At 48.1% G+C, this 17,991-nt stretch overlaps 9 protein-coding genes across 9 annotated transcripts; 5 read left to right on the forward strand and 4 right to left on the reverse strand.

Annotated features, from left to right (window-relative positions):
- Positions 1 to 748: 748 nt before the first annotated feature.
- FPSE_02332 (uncharacterized protein) lies at positions 749 to 2,668 on the reverse strand (the record flags this gene model as incomplete). The annotated part of the gene is made up of 7 exons (XM_009255451.1): positions 749 to 1,034; positions 1,099 to 1,341; positions 1,399 to 1,778; positions 1,855 to 1,989; positions 2,061 to 2,167; positions 2,219 to 2,362; positions 2,425 to 2,668. 7 exons carry the CDS (start codon positions 2,666 to 2,668, stop codon positions 749 to 751), a joined length of 1,539 nt encoding a protein of 512 aa, XP_009253726.1.
- Positions 2,669 to 3,259: 591 nt separating this feature from the next.
- On the forward strand, positions 3,260 to 4,735 carry FPSE_02331 (uncharacterized protein; the record flags this gene model as incomplete). Its single annotated transcript, XM_009255450.1, has 1 exon — positions 3,260 to 4,735. The coding sequence occupies one exon, from the start codon at positions 3,260 to 3,262 to the stop codon at positions 4,733 to 4,735; it is 1,476 nt and encodes a 491-aa protein (XP_009253725.1).
- A 696-nt stretch (positions 4,736 to 5,431) lies between these two features.
- Positions 5,432 to 7,105, forward strand: FPSE_02330 (uncharacterized protein; the record flags this gene model as incomplete). Its single annotated transcript, XM_009255449.1, has 1 exon — positions 5,432 to 7,105. One exon carries the CDS (start codon positions 5,432 to 5,434, stop codon positions 7,103 to 7,105), a length of 1,674 nt encoding a protein of 557 aa, XP_009253724.1.
- Positions 7,106 to 7,155: 50 nt separating this feature from the next.
- FPSE_02329 (uncharacterized protein) lies at positions 7,156 to 9,000 on the reverse strand (the record flags this gene model as incomplete). The annotated part of the gene is made up of 2 exons (XM_009255448.1): positions 7,156 to 8,462; positions 8,517 to 9,000. 2 exons carry the CDS (start codon positions 8,998 to 9,000, stop codon positions 7,156 to 7,158), a joined length of 1,791 nt encoding a protein of 596 aa, XP_009253723.1.
- Positions 9,001 to 9,664: 664 nt separating this feature from the next.
- Positions 9,665 to 11,302, forward strand: FPSE_02328 (uncharacterized protein; the record flags this gene model as incomplete). Its single annotated transcript, XM_009255447.1, has 1 exon — positions 9,665 to 11,302. The coding sequence occupies one exon, from the start codon at positions 9,665 to 9,667 to the stop codon at positions 11,300 to 11,302; it is 1,638 nt and encodes a 545-aa protein (XP_009253722.1).
- A 45-nt stretch (positions 11,303 to 11,347) lies between these two features.
- FPSE_02327 (uncharacterized protein) lies at positions 11,348 to 12,272 on the reverse strand (the record flags this gene model as incomplete). The annotated part of the gene is made up of 2 exons (XM_009255446.1): positions 11,348 to 11,621; positions 11,674 to 12,272. The coding sequence occupies 2 exons, from the start codon at positions 12,270 to 12,272 to the stop codon at positions 11,348 to 11,350; spliced, it is 873 nt and encodes a 290-aa protein (XP_009253721.1).
- Positions 12,273 to 12,741: 469 nt separating this feature from the next.
- FPSE_02326 (uncharacterized protein) lies at positions 12,742 to 13,284 on the forward strand (the record flags this gene model as incomplete). Its single annotated transcript, XM_009255445.1, has 2 exons — positions 12,742 to 13,149; positions 13,204 to 13,284. The coding sequence occupies 2 exons, from the start codon at positions 12,742 to 12,744 to the stop codon at positions 13,282 to 13,284; spliced, it is 489 nt and encodes a 162-aa protein (XP_009253720.1).
- Positions 13,285 to 13,733: 449 nt separating this feature from the next.
- Positions 13,734 to 14,713, reverse strand: FPSE_02325 (uncharacterized protein; the record flags this gene model as incomplete). The annotated part of the gene is made up of 3 exons (XM_009255444.1): positions 13,734 to 14,042; positions 14,096 to 14,517; positions 14,569 to 14,713. The coding sequence occupies 3 exons, from the start codon at positions 14,711 to 14,713 to the stop codon at positions 13,734 to 13,736; spliced, it is 876 nt and encodes a 291-aa protein (XP_009253719.1).
- A 629-nt stretch (positions 14,714 to 15,342) lies between these two features.
- On the forward strand, positions 15,343 to 16,856 carry FPSE_02324 (uncharacterized protein; the record flags this gene model as incomplete). Its single annotated transcript, XM_009255443.1, has 3 exons — positions 15,343 to 15,533; positions 15,590 to 16,268; positions 16,323 to 16,856. 3 exons carry the CDS (start codon positions 15,343 to 15,345, stop codon positions 16,854 to 16,856), a joined length of 1,404 nt encoding a protein of 467 aa, XP_009253718.1.
- Positions 16,857 to 17,991: the final 1,135 nt, after the last annotated feature.

Raw genomic sequence — 17,991 nt, forward strand, 5'->3', positions numbered from 1 at the left:
AACATTCCCCAACCTACTGCACCGGCGACAACTAGGCTGCTCTTCGTTACAACGGACTTTTCTGGAGTGACAGGAAAAGCATGCCAAATGAGCACGACGACGGGTCACAGGAACCGTCGGTCTCTTATCGACATTCGTCTGAGGATTCTCGAATGAGCATGTGAAACCAAGTCGTTCGCAATTGGAACAGACGCTTCTGCGCCCGTCACACCGGACTTTACGTGCTCGACAAGCAGAGCAAGTGTCTGGAGATGCGCGGACTGGCCTCCGTCGTGGAGGATTTCGGGTCGTATCAAGACTCATGGCTGGCCGTCGTGGAGATCGAACGAGTTAAAATTCGAATTGCCTGTAGTCTTCATGGAGTGAGTAAAAGTCAAGTTGGATGGAGGGGATGCACAATTATGTCAACGGGTGAAGTGGAGGACAGGTCCCGACGACGCTACTGAATGAATTGCGGGGAGAGCGGAGAGACAGACAGGGGCTTGGACTGGCCAGGAAGCACGCCATTAGCAGTAGGAATTAGTTGATAACTATTGAGCTCAGGGCAGTTAAAGTTGTATCTACAGGGGGGCACTCAGCAGACAGCCTGCGATGTCACCTAATTCAATGACAAGCTAAGCTGAATGAAGTTACACCTTTGATACAACCAACGGCTGTAATCTAGGTATATCTAATACAAATGAATAGATTAATTTTGTATCTAGTTGTTAAAATGGTGTTGTACTTGTAGTAATAATTCAGTTTCCTTCTACTTGCTGCTAATTCCAACATCAACCACATCAGTTTCAATGTCCTTGCCGTCTCGCGGTTCGTGCTCAGCTTCCACTGTAGCTCCCTTGAACTTTCTCAGCGACAACCCGGACGCAAAAAGATGGTCAATTTCCTCTAGAGAGCGTCCAGAAACGTCCGGAACACAGAAGTAGGCGAAAAGAATAGAGCAGACGGAAATTGAACCAAAGATGAATCCAACACGGGATCCAAGCGCTGCATATGGCTTGTTGAGTAGGTACGGAAGGGAGAACGACACGATAAATCTGCAATTTTGTTAGCTGTTGTTCGGTATCATGTCAGACGTCCAATTGAACATATTTCACTTACTGTGTAGCGATATTGAGAACCGAGGCAGATCGGTAGGTCATATCTCTAACAGTCAACGCTGGAATCTCTGCGCTGAGAATATGCGCCGTCGGGGCCCATCCCAGAGCATATCCAAAAGTGAACACCACCATCATAGAGACGATGCCGGATTTAATCTGGTTAGATGGGTCGCTGACAGTACCGAGGCCACCCATGGTCATCAAAGCGGACACCTGGATGGAGGCGCCCAAAAGCACTTGGAATCTATAGTCCAGTCAGTGCCATCGCTCTCAGTTGCGGATGGAAACGAACAAAACTTACCTTCGACCCAGTTTGTCCGTCAAAACCATGGCCAGCAGCGACGTACAACTGTTGACAACTGCAATTACCACCGTAACAGTAAATGGATTGATCGTTCCAAGCGACTTGACAAAAAGAGCGCCGTAGATAGACGTAAAAATCTGTCCAGTGGACTGCAGGAAGAAGTTGGCGCCTGTCACGACCATGGTACGCGTGCGATGCTTCGGCTTAAATATGTCCAAGAAGGAACCACTCTTTGTCTGGTACTCTTGCTCAACGGCCACCACGATACCCCGGTACTCTTCTTCGATTTGTTCCTCGGTGTACTTGCCGGCTCGGAGCTGCTGTAAAGAGGCGAGGGCGTCTTCTTTTCGATCCTTGAGGACGAGCCATCTCGGGGACTAACAGGATACTGGTCAGAAGGTCTCGTCTTTCTTGGCTTTTGTTATGGATACAAATAAATATCAAAATACGTACCTCGGGAATAAACCATATACTACAGATAATGAAAGCCGGGACCACGTAGAACAAACCATACGGAATCATATATGCCTGGCGACCAGATAAGGTGCTAGTCCCGCGAGCGATGCAGTTCATGGTCAGTCCACCAATCTAGCCCCAAGGGATCCATGTTAGCAATTTTTCTGTCTCCGATCTGCTAGGCGGAAATGTAGTGGTCTTACGAATAAACTGATCTGGTAGGTACCGACAACGAAGCCTCGAGCGTGCTTGGGGGTGATTTCGGATTGGAAGACCGGTACTACTGCCAGTTCCATACCGATGTATATATCTGTAAGTAGGGTCAGACATGGCCCTATATAATGGGCTTTGGAAGACTTACAATTGAGAACACGAGCCACCAGGATTTGGGTTGGCGTGCGGGAAGTGATAACAATAGTGGCCGCGACCAACGCCCAGATGCTCATGGTAAACATGCACATTCTCCTTCCATATCGCTTGCTAATCCAGCTACCAGCCAGAACGCCTGATAACAAAGAAATTGTCAGTAAACTGTACAATGTTACCATCATCTCATCTGCGACTCACCGGCGGCTTGGCCAAGGTAGATGAATCCGTTGAAAAAAGACAGCCAGACGGTATCTAACACGTAGTCTTGCTTCGCCTTGTCCCAATGACCAAACTGTTTGTCAAAAGCAGTCATGGCCTGGGTGGCGGCGAAACCTTGCTGGTCGAAACCAAAATTGAACTGTGAGATGGTGATCAACAAGACGGCTGTGGTTAACCGCTTGTTGAACGTCCCACGGAAGTCGAGATGTCCGAAGCCTAGCATTTTACACCTGTCGATTTAGGTAGATTGACAAATATGGGTGTTAGTTATTCGACGGCTCACTTGGGTTGTTGTTTGTCGTCTTAATGACTGCTGGCCGTTCTTCCTCGGCTTTATACAGATCTTTAACTTGAACGAGCTACGAATGCAACTGAAAACTACCTAGCATGATTGCACCATTTCAATCATCAATTTGTCTATATTGAGTCCGATACTGAAAGGTGCCGTGAATCGAATGAGACGCGGCAGCCGGAGCTCCGATGGACATCAATGCGGGGAAAGACGTCGGAGATGAACAACTAACTATATCGGGATTATACAAGATGCAGGGTAGACCGCGGCATTCGGAGCACCGAGGAAGTTATCGTCAGAAGGGGAAATCGCCCGTTGTCCTGGTTGGTAATTCACTATCATGAGCTCTGATTGGGGTATATGAGAGTGATTAGTTATGTTCATGGGACCAGCTAATGGAGCACGATTCTTTCACCGTCAAATGAGCTCCTACCTTTAATTGATCTCGTGTCTCAGTCACTAGCCTGATCACTCCTTGCACCAACTCGTTCATTCGTCGCAGTAAATACCGCGGTGAGTACCATGTCGCCAAGCAAAAATATCCTGCTCATGATAGCCGATGACCTCGGTCGTGAGCAAGTGGGCTGCTATGGTGGTCAGAGTCAACTCACCCCAAACCTAGATGGTCTCGCGGTATCTGGGTCCAAGTTCGATAGGGCTTTTGCAAGCACAGCGTCGTGCAGTGGAAGTAGGACTGTCATCTACACTGGCCTACACACACATGAAACTGGTAGTTACGGCCTGACCCATGGCAACAACGGTTTCAGAACATTTGACAACGTCGAGTCTGCGCCATTACTCTTTAACAAGATCGGCTACAAGACTGGTATTCTCGGAAAAGTCCATGTCAGTCCGGATAATCTATATCCTTGGCAAACCAGGCTGGAAAGCGAGTCGAGGAATGTAGCAGCGATCGCAGATGAGGCCGATACCTTCTTCCAAACCTCGAGAACGGAGGACAAGCCTTTCTTCCTTACTATAGGCTTTGTTGACCCTCATCGGCAACTAGACACACGCGGCGGCTTTGGTAACGTCGAGGATAACTACGACCCCCGTCTAAATGACAAGATCTTCAAACCCGAAGATGTCACTGTTCCCTCATTTCTGAGCGACATCCCCGAAGTTCGTGAGGAGCTCGCCGAGTACTACAGATCGATACACCGAATGGACCAAGGTGTGGGTATGATCCTCGAGGCTCTGGAGAGAAATGGTCTGTCTGACAATACTCTGGTTCTGTTCTTGAGTGACAATGGTCCGCCGTTTGTCAACTCAAAAACAACGCTATTTGAAGCAGGCGTTAGACTGCCCTTCTTGATGCGTGCGCCGGGCTTTACAACTGGGAACACGAACCCCAACCTCGTCTCATACGTCGACATTCTCCCAACATTCCTTGACTGGGCCGGTCATGCCAACATGTCTTCACAAGATGGCTTTGTACAACGAAAAGGAAGGTCAATCCTCCCAATTGCGAGATTTTCACAGCCTCAACCAGGATGGGATCGTGTCTTTGGTTCCCACACTTTCCACGAAATCACAAACTACTGGCCCACAAGATTTATGCGAAACCACCGCTTCAAATATCACCGCAACATATGCTGGAAGCTGGACTTTCCATTTGCTATGGATCTCTACGCGTCGCGCTCATGGGAAGGCATGCGCAATGCGAGCGGCGACAAAGAACCCATGATTGGGCCCCGACGGCTTCGAGATTATATCTGTCGTCCACCGGAAGAGCTGTTCGACCTCGAGAATGATCCCTGCGAAGTCATAAATCTTGCAGGTGATCCAGAGTTTGCTGAAGTGCTCAAGTCAATGCGCGATGAATTGGAAGTTTGGCAGAAGTCTACTGGTGATTTATGGCTCTGGAGAGATGGTGCGCCTGTTGTCAGGTATTTGTCTTCGAATTATGCCAGGGAAGGTCTCAAGATACCTGATCGGTTCGACTTTGATGCCAACAGGCCTCACACTGATTCGGCACCTCAATACGACTTGCTTTGAACGATAGATATGTGTTGAGCTGTGGCATATTAGATAGATCATTTATTACAGTAACAATATTGAAAGGAATAATCAGATCTTGCCAATACATATGCCACTGCTCTCACTCCATCAGTGTTGCATTATAGCGTCAATAAGTGTTTCCCCACTTCCTGGATGCGGGAGAAAAAGAAAAAAGAAACCTCAGGAAAAAATGAGGACAAGCAACCAGGCAATCCTCCATGAATACGGATACGAAGCAAGAAGTCATCAAACAGTAATAGGTACTGTGGTCTAGTTGGTTATGACATCTCGTTAACACCGAGAAGGTCCCCGGTTCGAGCCCGGGCAGAACCTCATTTTTTGCCCGATTGACTGGGTCCTGTATGTTTTGTTTTAGCTTGTTGGACGCTCTCCATTCTTTTGCGGATGTTATCTCTGATAAATAAAACATCAATGACTAAGAACAAACACCGAGCCGAATGGCAGGCCAAGTTGAGGGGATCACAAGTAACGCGGCAGTCGGAGCTAAAACATCCATCGGCACCAACAACGGCATGAGCATCACCGAATGGCACCATGAGCAGGGTTGTCTTATTAGTTGTAAATCCATATCGTAGCAATAATGAGTGCGATCACGTCTTCGTAGGCGAGGAAGTATATATTGCATGTCTAGAATGAATCAACGCCGGTGCAAGGTCTGTACATGATCACAAGATGTTGTTCCCACCTTTGCCGGTTGTTTTGTTAGCTCTCCTACATGGTCCAGCTAGGACTGAGTCAAAACCTCTTAAATCAGATCCCTCAGTTGCCTATGCCACTTACATCAACTTTGCTGAACATGATATCCTGGATAATGATGACGGCCTTCCCACTCACCCACTGCTGCCCGACTATGGCAAAGTTACTTATCCTATCACCACTGACGGCAACGGGCGAGAGCAAGTTGAGTCCCACCTAAGCTACTGGGAAAGCAAATACTGGATGTATGCTGCTACCTGGGGCTGCGGAGGGTCTATCTTCGTCTACGGCCGATTGACCGGTATGAATTGGCCGGCTAGTCCTACCTATCCGAAAGGAGACTACGGCGAGGACGGGAACTGTGGCATCAAGTCCTACATGTCGTCTGATCTTGTCAACTGGCAGTTAGTCGATTTTTACCAGCCCGCAGCTGAGGTCGCCAACGTGACGAAACCTCTCGTCAGGTACAGCGAAGCAACAGGGAATTATGTCTTGTTCATGGGAGGAAATGGCCAGTCCAACTTTTACTACGCCACTTCCAAGTCACCTGGTGGTCCATGGAGTAACCCACCGTCTTTGATGGCAGGAGACTACCTCACTCACGACTTTGACATTGCGGTTGGTCCTGATGGCGAGCATTACATCCTCACTGATACATGGGCTAGCGTCTTCGAGAACCAAGCACCAGGACACTCTGTCCCAGTATGGGATATTTATGTGCAAAAGCTCGCGCCAAACCTGACATCCACAATTGGGACCAATAGTACATCCAAGTCGATCCGCTCGGCCAAAGACCTTCTCAAACAAGGGCTCAATCTCGAGGCGTGTGGCTTCTTTTATCATGACTCGTACTGGTATCAGACCTACTCATATACGTGTCAGAACTGCCCTGGATACATATACTATCTTTACGCGAAGGATCCTCTGGGGCCATACACGGATGGTGGCTACATCAGTCTCGACGGCTGTGGTGGTCAGAACAAGGGTGCTAATGTGCTCCCTTCTGCCAAGGGTCCCGTTGTTATAGCAGGAAACCTTGCCTACAGGACGAGCCCGACCAATCATGTACTGAATGGCGAAATCTGGCATGCGGATAATCACCAAGCGGCATCCAGTACTTCTTTCTTCCCCATCGAGTTCAACGACGACCACACGATCAAAACGTTTACTTGTCCAGCCACTGTAAAGATCCCACTGGTAAAGAACATCACCTCTTCTCCCGAACCGCCTTTACCTTATCAACTCGACTGCCGCATCCGCAACTGGCAGACGACAGTACAAAGCTTCTCCCCGCCAAAACAGGTTTCAACTTTGGAGTTTCCCGTATGGCAAAGAACGGACAACTTGGGGCCCACGACCAACGCAGGTCCAGTACTCGATGGTATCTTGAACGTCACAGTGAGCTTTCTGGACAAGACAACCGAGACTTTCACCTGGGTTCCAAGTAATATCTCTTGGGCGCCTACCAAAATCTCTATGGATTTACACGGGAAGAAGTTATCGTCTATCGAGCTAAGCACTAATGCTACGAATGGGTGTTATGGAACACTTGCCCAGCCGCTTGTGGATAGCGGAGTTCAGTATGGGGTTGTTGTGAACAAGAAGCTGATGATATCTGAAAAGGCACAAATGTATATTTATGAATCTTAACTTCAGATGACTATATTGTTTATCTTTTCACCATCGATATTTTATCCCTTCTAGACCTTGCCTAAAACCTCTTGCATTCCTGACAACATCTCATATAACGCCCATGCTCCTGGATCAGGTACCTGCTGTTCACTCGCCTCACCAACATACAAAGCCCTTCCAAGCTTTGGTCTTAGATACGCCGTAGCTTCTGCCTTTTCCTGCGCTTTTGAAACTGCCATTCCAAAGCTTTTGGTCTTGACAAGCTCATCCGTAAAAGGTATCAGGACATCCATAACAGTACGATCTCCTTCTCTTGCCGTGGTGCACGTCTTGAGTGACTCAACGGCTGTGTTGAGAGCAGAGGCGTATGTTTCAGAAAGACCTTCTTTTCCAGCTTGGTCTATCAATTGACGCTTCAGGGCGTTGTTGAAAGCTGTGAGGAGAATACCCAAGATTGCTCCCAACGTGCCACCCATGTTATCAACAGTATCGGTGATTGTTTCGAGAAAAGATACAACGGAACCAGATGTGGCAACACCTTCGTCGAGTTTGTGAACAACAGACTCACAGAGGCCCTTGACGGCTTCTCCGCAGTCTCCATCACCCATCATCATGTCCCATTCGGTGAGCTTTGGTTCAGCAGCGATGGCTTTCTCGCAAGCTCTTCGGATACTAGCCTCAAGCACTGGTGGGTCCACTGAATCGTACTTTTCTGTAGAAGCGGCTGTAACCTTTCCGTTGACGTGGCCATTCGTTTGGTGTTGAACAGTGGGAGTTTGCTTTGGTGAAGGCCTGACAAGGTTGGGCCAGGAAACAGCGGTCGTGGGTCGGTCGAACAACTCGAGTAATGTGGATGTTGTTGATTGGCACTGCTTTGCAGCTGCAGATATGTTGCATAGTGAGATGGAAAATCCGGGGGCATTCAAAGATGTCTCAAAGGACCCCGACAAGCATCGAACTGGCCTGATGGACCACGTTGAATCAAGTTGCTGTTGAATCTCGTCTAACAAAGCGCCAAGCTCAAGATTGGAAAGACCGCCGTAATTATTGACAAGTAGTAAGACCTCGTCATCGGTACCAAATTTGCAAAAGGCTCTTTCTTTATCGTTCTGGTTACAGAGCAGGTCCAACAGGGACTTGATGACTTCCTCGACAGGTGGGAAGGGAGATACAAGTTGTTGGCCTGGCTCGTTGTGAATACCAGCTCCGATAACGCAGACATCATCGGGAATCTTTTGGTATTGTCGGCCGGGAACGTGGCAGTGGTCTAAAGACGAACCAATTGAGACTGTATGATCGTTGACGGCTCGGCCGAGGGATACGCATTGTTCGAAAGACCAGTTCTCTGCGGCTGCAGCGCAAAGGATCTTCATCGCTGTTCCTCATTGTTAGCGTTAAAGACGGTGTACTGACACTGTTAAACACTTACTAAACACATGACCGGGCATTCCTCTCCTCCCAACACGCTCAGATCTGCCCCTACCAATAGAAACATCATCAGTAGCAGGAAGGACAAGATAATCTTCACCAGATCCATCCGCTTTTGACCTCTCAGCAGCAAGACCAAAGTGAAGTCTATCTCCAGTATAGTTAGTAATCAGGAATATGGTTCCCTTGGTCGAAGGTGCAAGTCTTCTAGCGGCCAAGATCTGCTTTGTGCTTGGTGACGCAAAGATATCACCGCATGCTACTGCAGATAGCAGACCTTCGCCTACAAAACCACTCCATGAAGGTTCATGGCCTGAGCCACCACCGCTGATAATGGAGACTTTTGAAGGGTCGTGGTAGCCATTGGCGACAACTCTCTCAGGTTCGTTGAGGATGAGATGAGGGTTTGCGGCGACGAGGGAGCGAAGTGCTCGAGGCACTAAGTTATTGGCAGCCGCCTCTGAAAAATAGTGCTTCGGCGCCATCTTAAAAGTACCAGTTTATTTACTTGATGAGTGAAGTAAGTAGCATGAACTGAACGAGGAACGTGGATGGTGACAATTCCCAACACCTCCATTGCAGTATTATAATACGAACTCCATGGGAGATATGTACAACATTGAGCTCACATGCTAATCCAACAATGTGTGACGCGTTTCGTGTCTAGTCGGCCTGCCTCTACGGGATACTTTCCTGGATCATTTCCAGAATATCTTGTCATACGACCGTGAATCTTCAGGGTAGTATCCGTAGGTGGAAGCTAACAACCCCGAGACGCGACAACCTAGCCGAGTGCATTTTCCCCGCAGTGACCAATGCAACCACACTAACCGAACGAGTCAAACATTGGACTGCAACTCCTCGCTTCGGGGCAATCTTGCATGCGACTCCAAGGCAAACATCGCTGCGTCTCGTGCCACCTTCAACAATTCGTCGATATGGATACAGGCGAACAGCCGAGACAATTGAGGAAAAGACCTCGTAAATCGCGAGGCCGAGGACTACGTACCAAAACCGGCTGGTTAGTGTATCTGCTCCAGCTGTCACTACTGAAGGTCTAACAGGGCCAGTCTGACATGTCGCCAACGACACAAGAAATGCGACGGTAGTACCCACTATGAATCGCCTCAGGGCCATCGTTATTAACTCATGCCAGAGAGACGCCCTGTCTGTGGACCTTGTTCGACGCGATCGCGCGGCTGTGTCTATCCTGAATGCCCCGAGGCGCCGTCTTCGCACACCAGTGTTGACGATTCAGTGCCCGGAGACCAGACATGGCTTGACGATCAAGACTCACTCCGTCCGGCCCTCGAGTTACCTAGCCCTCATACCGTGGTCCCCGACATCCAAGCCTCACTTTGCTCAAACGACCTACCGCTCCTCAACGCAGCATCTCAACCAGTACCTGTTTCAACATGGTCTCCAGACTCAGCATTCTGGACCGCTGACTTTGCTTCGACACGATGGCTGGACCTTCTCGCAAACGATGCTGCACAGGCCGATAGTGGTTTCTCTCTTGCGCCGACTCCTGCGCTAAGAACAGGCGAGGAGAGACCTCCTGATATTGGAAGCTTGCAGGCGCGGTTGTCTCAAGTTGCCGAGGCGGAGCGCACAACATGGCAGGATGGCGCGAGACCGACAGTCCTGAACAGTCGTGAGGCTGGCCTGTTGCGTCACTTTGCAGAAAGTTGTGCTTTGTGGTTGGACCTGTTTAATCCCCAGAGACTGTTTTCTACATATGTTATAAGACTAGCTCTCAAAGATGCAGGGCTCATGAATGCGATTTTAGCCCTTGCTGCACGACACCACTCGAGACGACCCCATCCGAACGATCCAAATACTCCCGACGTAACAGATAACGAGTCTATCAGACACTACTACGAAACGTTGCACTATGTACAAGAAGCACTCCCTTACACAAGTTACACCAACTCGGAAGAGCTTCTTGCCACTGCCATCATCATCTCAGCTTATGAAATGCTCGATGAATCAGACGGACGAGGAAACTGGCAGAGGCACTTGAAAGGTGTTTTCTGGATCCAAAGATCACAAAATGTGAATGGTAGCTCTGGGGGTCTGCGCCAAGCTGTCTGGTGGGCTTGGCTTCGACAGGATGTCTGGGCTGCGTTTAGAGAGAAGAGGTCTTGCTTCAGTTTCTGGGTTCCTGTGCAGGAACTTGGTGAGCTTGATCAACACGGTATGGCAGATAGAGCTATTTATCTCCTATCGCAAGCGGTCAATTATTATGCAAACTCTCACGCTGCTTCATCCGAGGCGACGCAACATCCTAACCAGACGGACTTGGGTCATGCTAGAGTTGACCTTTTGCAGAAGATAGAAGAGCTAAAGTCTCGTCTTGGAGAGCATTACCAACCTCTCCCCGTACCTTCTGAAACATCGGATCTATTTCAGAACATCTGGATTCATCCACCCGAGATTGGAGCTGCACTGCAAGCACTCGCGTTTGCTCTAATATTGATAACTCTACACAGTCCGATCCCAGCTGGATTTAATGGCTATCTCCGGATGCAAAAGACGCTCACCCAAGCTGTCAATACTATATGTGGGATAGCTATGGAGCTAAAGGACGAAGGATGTCAGATTTTATCGGCGCAGTGTCTTTACGGCGCGGGGCTTTGCTTGCAAGATACCGCAAAGCGTGAAAAGGTTATACAATTGATGGAAGCTTGTGAGTCGAGAGTTAGCTGGGCGCCCATGAAGATGTGGAGAGATGATTTGAGAATGGAGTGGGCCAAGGCAGATCAAGAGGATAGCCAACCAGTTTGATGACGGATTGATACAGTCTTATAAAGAATTGCAATATTCTATGATCTATACTGCTTTCCCTGTAGAGCCACAAACATCCATCTGCCACTCGGTGAGCTTCTGGGCTTTTTCTACACCCTCTTCCATAAGCGCTGTCAAGTTGAGCTTCGATGCTTGCTCCTTCACGTGGATGAGATAGTCATCCAAAACGAGTTTGTTGACATTGATCTTGGAAACGCCGCCTTTGATACAAGCTTGCATTATACTTTCGGGGAAGTCGTTGGTTCCATGGAGAACCACGCGCACGCGTCCGTTGACTTTCGCGCGGATCCTTTCGAGTCTGGCATATAATTAGATGATTGTCAATAAGAGAAATGGAAGGGTTTACGTACCGGTCAAACTCAAGAACAGGCCCTCGTTTGCCATATTCACCATGAACGTTTCCGAATGCAGGTGCGAGAAAGTCAATACCTGTCGCAATAAAGTCCTCAACCTGCTCCTCAGTTGTTAAAGCCCCTTCCAAGTCAGCCGTATCTGCAATTCCATCTTCTCCGCCCTCAATTCTTCCTGGCTCAGCCTCTGTCGCAATTCCCCGCGCATGACAATAAGAAACAAGTTCTTTTGTTTTTGCCAAGTTCTCGTCCATCTCGTAGTGGCTCATATCAACCATGATGCTGTCGAAGGGGAGATTGTCGGCTGCATGTCGGATGATGGCTGCATCTTGAGCGTGATCGAGATGGATTGCGATGGGAACTGAAGCTTCGCGCGCGGCATGAGCGGCAGCGTGGATGAGCAGGCCTTTGGAAAATGTGATTGCCCAGGGGAAGAATTGGATGATAAGAGGGCTGCGTTTAGCCTCTGCTGCTTGGACAAAAGCAAGGATGTGTTCGATGTTGTAAACAATTGGTGCCACAACGCCATAACCTCCCTCTTCAGCAGCCTTGAGGATTTGGTACGTCTTGTTGTTTTGAGGATCCCACTTAGTACTCATTTTGTCTTAGTATATCTCTTCAATAGCCAATTCTTGTCTACCTGTAGGATCAGAGGGTGTCCATTGTCATGTATTTACCATTATTGACGCGTCCTACCCTGCATGAGCGCACTTCATGCGAGAATGCAAAAGAATCCGGAACCATGTTTTAGTTGCCGATCCCTGTCAGAAACAATTTCGGCATTCGCGTCTCGAGGCAATCCCCGCAGTTCGCGGATCCTGGCCCTGATCAATCTCATGTCCCTAAGCGAAGTGGCTTACCCCGAGCCGCGGAGTCAACATGTCGCTGTCTGTGTTCGTGATTGACAAGGGAGGTCATTAATGGGACGAGACAGCAGTTGAGTCTCTGCGATCATACCATTACTCGCAAATTTAATAACCTGGACTGGCTGCTTCACTCCTAGCCAAGCTGAAGAATTACATCAATTAATCATCAAATTACATCTTGCGTTCCTCCAACTTGACCAAAATGCCTAGACTTCGTATTGTCATCGGCGGAGACGACGCAGGCTTCCCCTACAAGTCCATAATCGCCCAAGCGCTTCTCAACGACCCACGCGTTGAATCTGTCATCGACGCCGGCCCTTCAACAGAAGCAGACAAAACCGCCTATTCGACTTTTGCCATTGCGGCAGCTGAGAAGGTCGCAAGGGGAGAAGCAGATCGAGCGCTGTTAATCTGCGGAACTGGTCTCGGTGTTGCCATTGCAGCCAACAAAGTCCGCGGCATCAGAGCTGTTACAGCGCATGATAGCTTTTCTGTTGAGCGTTCTGTTTTGAGTAATAATGCTCAGGTTTTGTGCTTGGGACAGCGTGTTGTGGGGATTGAGCTTGCGAAGAGGCTGGTGAAGGAATGGCTTGGGTATACATTTGACCCTGTGAGTATGCCCTGTTCAGTTTGTCCAAGTGAATATTTGTTAACTGTTGCGTAGAACTCTTCGTCTGCTGCTAAGGTCAAGATTATTGAGGATTATGATATGCAACAAACATTGATGACACCAGTAGCTACATAGCGCTATGTAGACTTGGATAATAACATACTATGACCTTCACTTGTGTACTTTCTCATGATATGTAGTATTTGAAGTAGATTGGCATCTATACGTTATCCTGCAACCCTTCAGCTAGGGATTTTCACAAACTTAGGCATGGTAAGTGAGACTGATTTTATCTTTAATACATCCAGGTGCTCAACGTCAACTTTAAGTGTTTCCCTTCCAGTCTTGTGATTTTAATATGTTTGATAAAGGAAGATATGCATCTTGGAGGATTTTAATGGTTATTCCAAGTTAACTACAACCATAGTTCAAACGTAACATCGTTTCCTTCTTCTTTGAGACTTCATTAATGGAGAGAATCTGACATAGCGCGAAGGCATTTGTTTTTAAACAATGACCGACTTATAATATGGTATTGCACAATGATAGTTTATTTTGCGTAAATTCACATCCTTCTACTGCTATTACCAAGCCCCCACAATTCCAGCAATAGGGATATCAATACCAGTCGTGTAAGTCGCCGTCTCACTCAACAAGTACACATAAGCACCACCAAGCTCCTGCGGTAGGGCCAGTCGAGGCATACCACCGTAGTACTTCATCTTTGTGTCCCAGTCAGGAGATGTCTCAACATAATATGTCAAAGCAGTCTTGACAAAACCAGGTGAAATGCTGTTGACTCTGATGCCATATTGTTGCCATTCCATGGCTAGTGTATGTGTCATGTTGCGCACAGCACCCTTTGTGGCGCCATAAGGAGCTGAAGGAGCGGCCTGTTTTCCATTAGCGGATGTCCAGAAGAGGTAGCAGCGTTGGAGGAACTCACTCTGTTTGGTCGATAAGATGTCATACTAGCTGTAAAGACAATGCTTCCCTTGCAACCGAGCTTGATGAAAGCTCTAGCGGCAGCAGTCGCACAATTCCACGCGCCAAACACGTTAAGTCGGAATAGCTTCTCAACTTGTTCAGCTGTAAAGTCCAGCGCAGGTTGATGTTTCGTAGCACCAGCGTTGGCAACCATTCCATCAAAGCGGCCCTTCTCGGCAATTATAGCATCAATAGCAGTAGCGACGCTCTCTTCAGCTGTCACGTCACACTTCTGAAACCCCAATCTTCCAGGGAAACGTTTGAGAAGAGCTTGGAAATGCTCTGCTGGCTCTGAGATATCAAGGCTGTACACAAAGGCGGCGTCGTTTACGAGACAGACTTCAGCGATGCCGAGACCGATGCCTTGATTAGCGCCAGTGACTTTGTTTGTTAGCTTTTATCTTGACGAGATGGTTATTTCGTGTAACGTACTGGCAATTACTTTGTCCTGAAGCGATACTTTGTAGTCGTGGTTGGGACCGGGCAAAGTGCTCAAAGTGCTGTGTCCATTGGCAGTGCCATTGGAGTTGCCATTGGAGGTACCGTTGGTACCATTTGAGGTCGAGGCGTTCGTCATTGTGATTAACTGATGTTTAATTCGGGCAGAGACGTGGTAGAGAATGAGTTGAAAGATGGGAGAAATGGTAAAAAAGCGACCTGTGTTTAATGTATATTACTCAAGTGAAGGGACATACAAGGTCGACAATGGAATTTTTAAATATCGATCTATCTTAAAACAGAGCCCACAATACAATTGCCTCCACCGCTGTGTTAATGTGCCGTGTTGGTATCCCGGATGGTGACATTCTACGTACCTCGCCTCGACTGATGCCTCGAGACGCGGCACCCTCTAGCCTGACGGCGCAAGTTAGCTCGCCCCACGACGCCTGAATCGCTCAATGTGTCCCCGTGCCCACTTCCCCAGCCCTCAGCTCAAGGAACATCGCGTGTTAGTTCCGTGAGGGGAATCTGGGGTTGACGGAACAAGAATGGTCTAGGCTGGAAATTTTGTTCTGGGCAGCTGCGAACTGCTATTTCCAAGTATTGCTCAACAACAGTGTTGCAATGGATGTGAGGAGGATAGCTGCATTGTACTATTTAAGTATTCCGCATATCAGCACACAAATCTCATCACTTATCGCTTGTTCTTCACAGGCTTGTCCTCTCTTGTCACTATCCCAACCTCTTCTTACGAGTTCCCTCATAATGGAGAAGATGGAGACTAAGCAATCCTTTGAACACGACGACAATGTCGTCAGCCCAAAGGATGTATCGTCTACGATTGACGACTATGTGCCCGGTACTGAGGCAGAGAAAAAGCTCGTTCGCAAGATTGATCTCTACATCCTGCCTATGATGTGGTTGATGTACCTCTTATCCTACATGGACAGAACCAAGTGAGTTTGCCCCTTGACCTCATCTGCTTTCTCTCAAAGCTGACCATGTTTAACAGCATCGGTAACGCGAAAATTGCCGGCATGGACAAAGATCTCAACCTCGATTCCAACAAGTACTCCGTCGTCCTAGTTGTCTTCTTCGTCGGATACGTTCTCTTCGAAGTGCCTTCCAACATGATCCTCACACGAAGCCGACCGAGCCAATATCTTCCTGCCATCATGTTTATCTGGGGTGGTGTTACAATTGGCATGGCATTTGCTCCCAACTACGAGTCCCTGATCGGCCTTCGAGTTCTCATGGGAATTCTCGAGTCGGGATTTGCTCCTGGTGTACTTCTCCTTCTTTCGTCTTGGTACAAGCACGAGGAGCAGAGTAAGCGGTTCGCCGTGTACATCTCTGCTGCCATTCTCTCTGGAGCTTTTGGAGGTCTTCTTGCTGGGTCTATTACCAGCGGTCTTCATAACGCGCACGGAAAGGCTGGTTGGAGATGGTTATTCGTTGTTGAGGGCGCTGCCACTATGGGAGTGGCTATGATTGCCTACTTTGTGCTTCCAGATTTTCCCGCCAATACGTCCCGGTTCAAGTTCAGTGAAGAGGAGATTAAGCTTGCCATTCGAAGACTTCAGAGCGATCAACATGTTCAGACAGAGGGTGAACCCAAGTTGGGCCACTGGGCAGCTTTCAAGCTCAGCATGGTTAACTGGCGTACTTGGCTATTTGTTGTTGGTTACATGGTATGTTGCGATTCGAGTTACTGTGATATGGATCAAGACTAATTATCTTCACAGGCCATTGTCGGATCTTCCACTCTCTCCTACTTCTATCCCACCCTCGTCAACGGGTTGGGATACGGAGCTACAGACGCCCAGTATATGACCATTCCGATCTTCGGTGTCGCCTTTGTCGTCACTGCCATCACCGGTTACTTGGCTGACAAAAAGAGCCACCTCCGCGGCGCCATCCTATGCGGCTGGATGTCCATCGCCATGCTCTGTGCCATCATTATCTGTGTGGTCTACGACTTCAAGGCGCGCTACGCTTTACTCGTCATAATGGCATCTGCACTCTGGGCTTCCAATGGTCTATCTCTGTCGTACGCCTCGACTACCTTTAGCGCCATGCCAAATGAGACTCGAGCCATCTCACTAGCTTTTGTCAACGCCATGGGTAATCTGGCGCAGATTTATGGAGCCTATCTTTTCCCAGTGGCAGACAAGCCCAAGTACCTGAAGGGATTCGGCGTTATCAGTGGATTATGCTTTACTGGAGCTGTCTCGTATATCGCTCTACATATCCTGCTCAGAAGACACAAGCAGATCTAACTTCAGTTCGTTGTCGGTTAAGATGTGTTACTTTATCAATGTTTAAGTATATAAGAGGAAGTATAATTCAGTGTTGTACTAATTGCATTGCTTCAAAAATCGAACGTGTTGATGATAACATGTCTGACCTAATTCGACTTTTGTTAAGAATCAGGTGTCACTTTCATGACGACATAGAAATTTCGAAACTGAGCCATCGTGATGGGCGCTTATACCCTAGTCGTAGATGCTTCGCGGGCCTTGATTGGGATGACATTAGATAATGATGATGGTGCTTTGGAGGTCCACAACATTTTAATAGAGAATAACCATGACGATATACCCTATACTGCATCAGTCGCGTTGTCCTTTTGTCTAGCGTCGCTGAGACCTAGACCCCTGTCCGAATGTGTGGCGGTGTAGATGAGATTGGAGGAAACATTTCATGCAGAGGCTCTTTTGTTCGTCTCCACGAAATGACTTGCCTATAATGCAACGGGCGCATATCCAAAAGCCCTAGTCAATTAACTTCAAATCTTTCTGCTCCAATTTGGTAGCAATGAAAGGGTTCTAGCCGTTTGGAGTCTCGTTGGCGACAATCATATCTGTGCCCAAGTCTGAGAGCGTAACATCGGCCCCGACTTCTTCATGTGTCGTGCGCAACAACAATTTCGGCCTCTGGAGTCTGTCGCGCCTCTGTTCTTTGCCCTGGATTAGCGTTCAAAATAATGGTCTGTCCAAGATCATGAAGTGCTTTTAAAATAGATGGTTCGCCGGATCGGCAGTTGACTTTGGCTCGCAGCGGCAGATAAACAAGCGAGTTACCATTATTAATTAAATAATACAAAATAAGGTTTGGATGACTTTGAGGTTTCTTAAATGCTACTTGTCATTATCTTGTCTTGAACTCATTTTACTTAAGCGACTACTGAAATCAACTTGTCTCACTATCTGCAAGGTACAACCAGTCAACAACTCTCTTTGCAGCCAAGAACAAGAGAGCCACGAGGACATCCCATAACCTAGGATATCAATCGACATGAGCTGCATGTATGGACTTCAAGATCGGGTTCCTCAAAAACCGGTAAATTATGCCCAGACAACTAACTAACCCAGGATGCCCAGGACGCACTTTTGTCTTGAGATAGCAGGTCCC

The sequence above is a fragment of the Fusarium pseudograminearum genome, chromosome 2, assembly GCF_000303195.2.
Source record: "Fusarium pseudograminearum CS3096 chromosome 2, whole genome shotgun sequence".
Classification (NCBI taxonomy): Eukaryota; Fungi; Ascomycota; class Sordariomycetes; order Hypocreales; family Nectriaceae; genus Fusarium; species Fusarium pseudograminearum.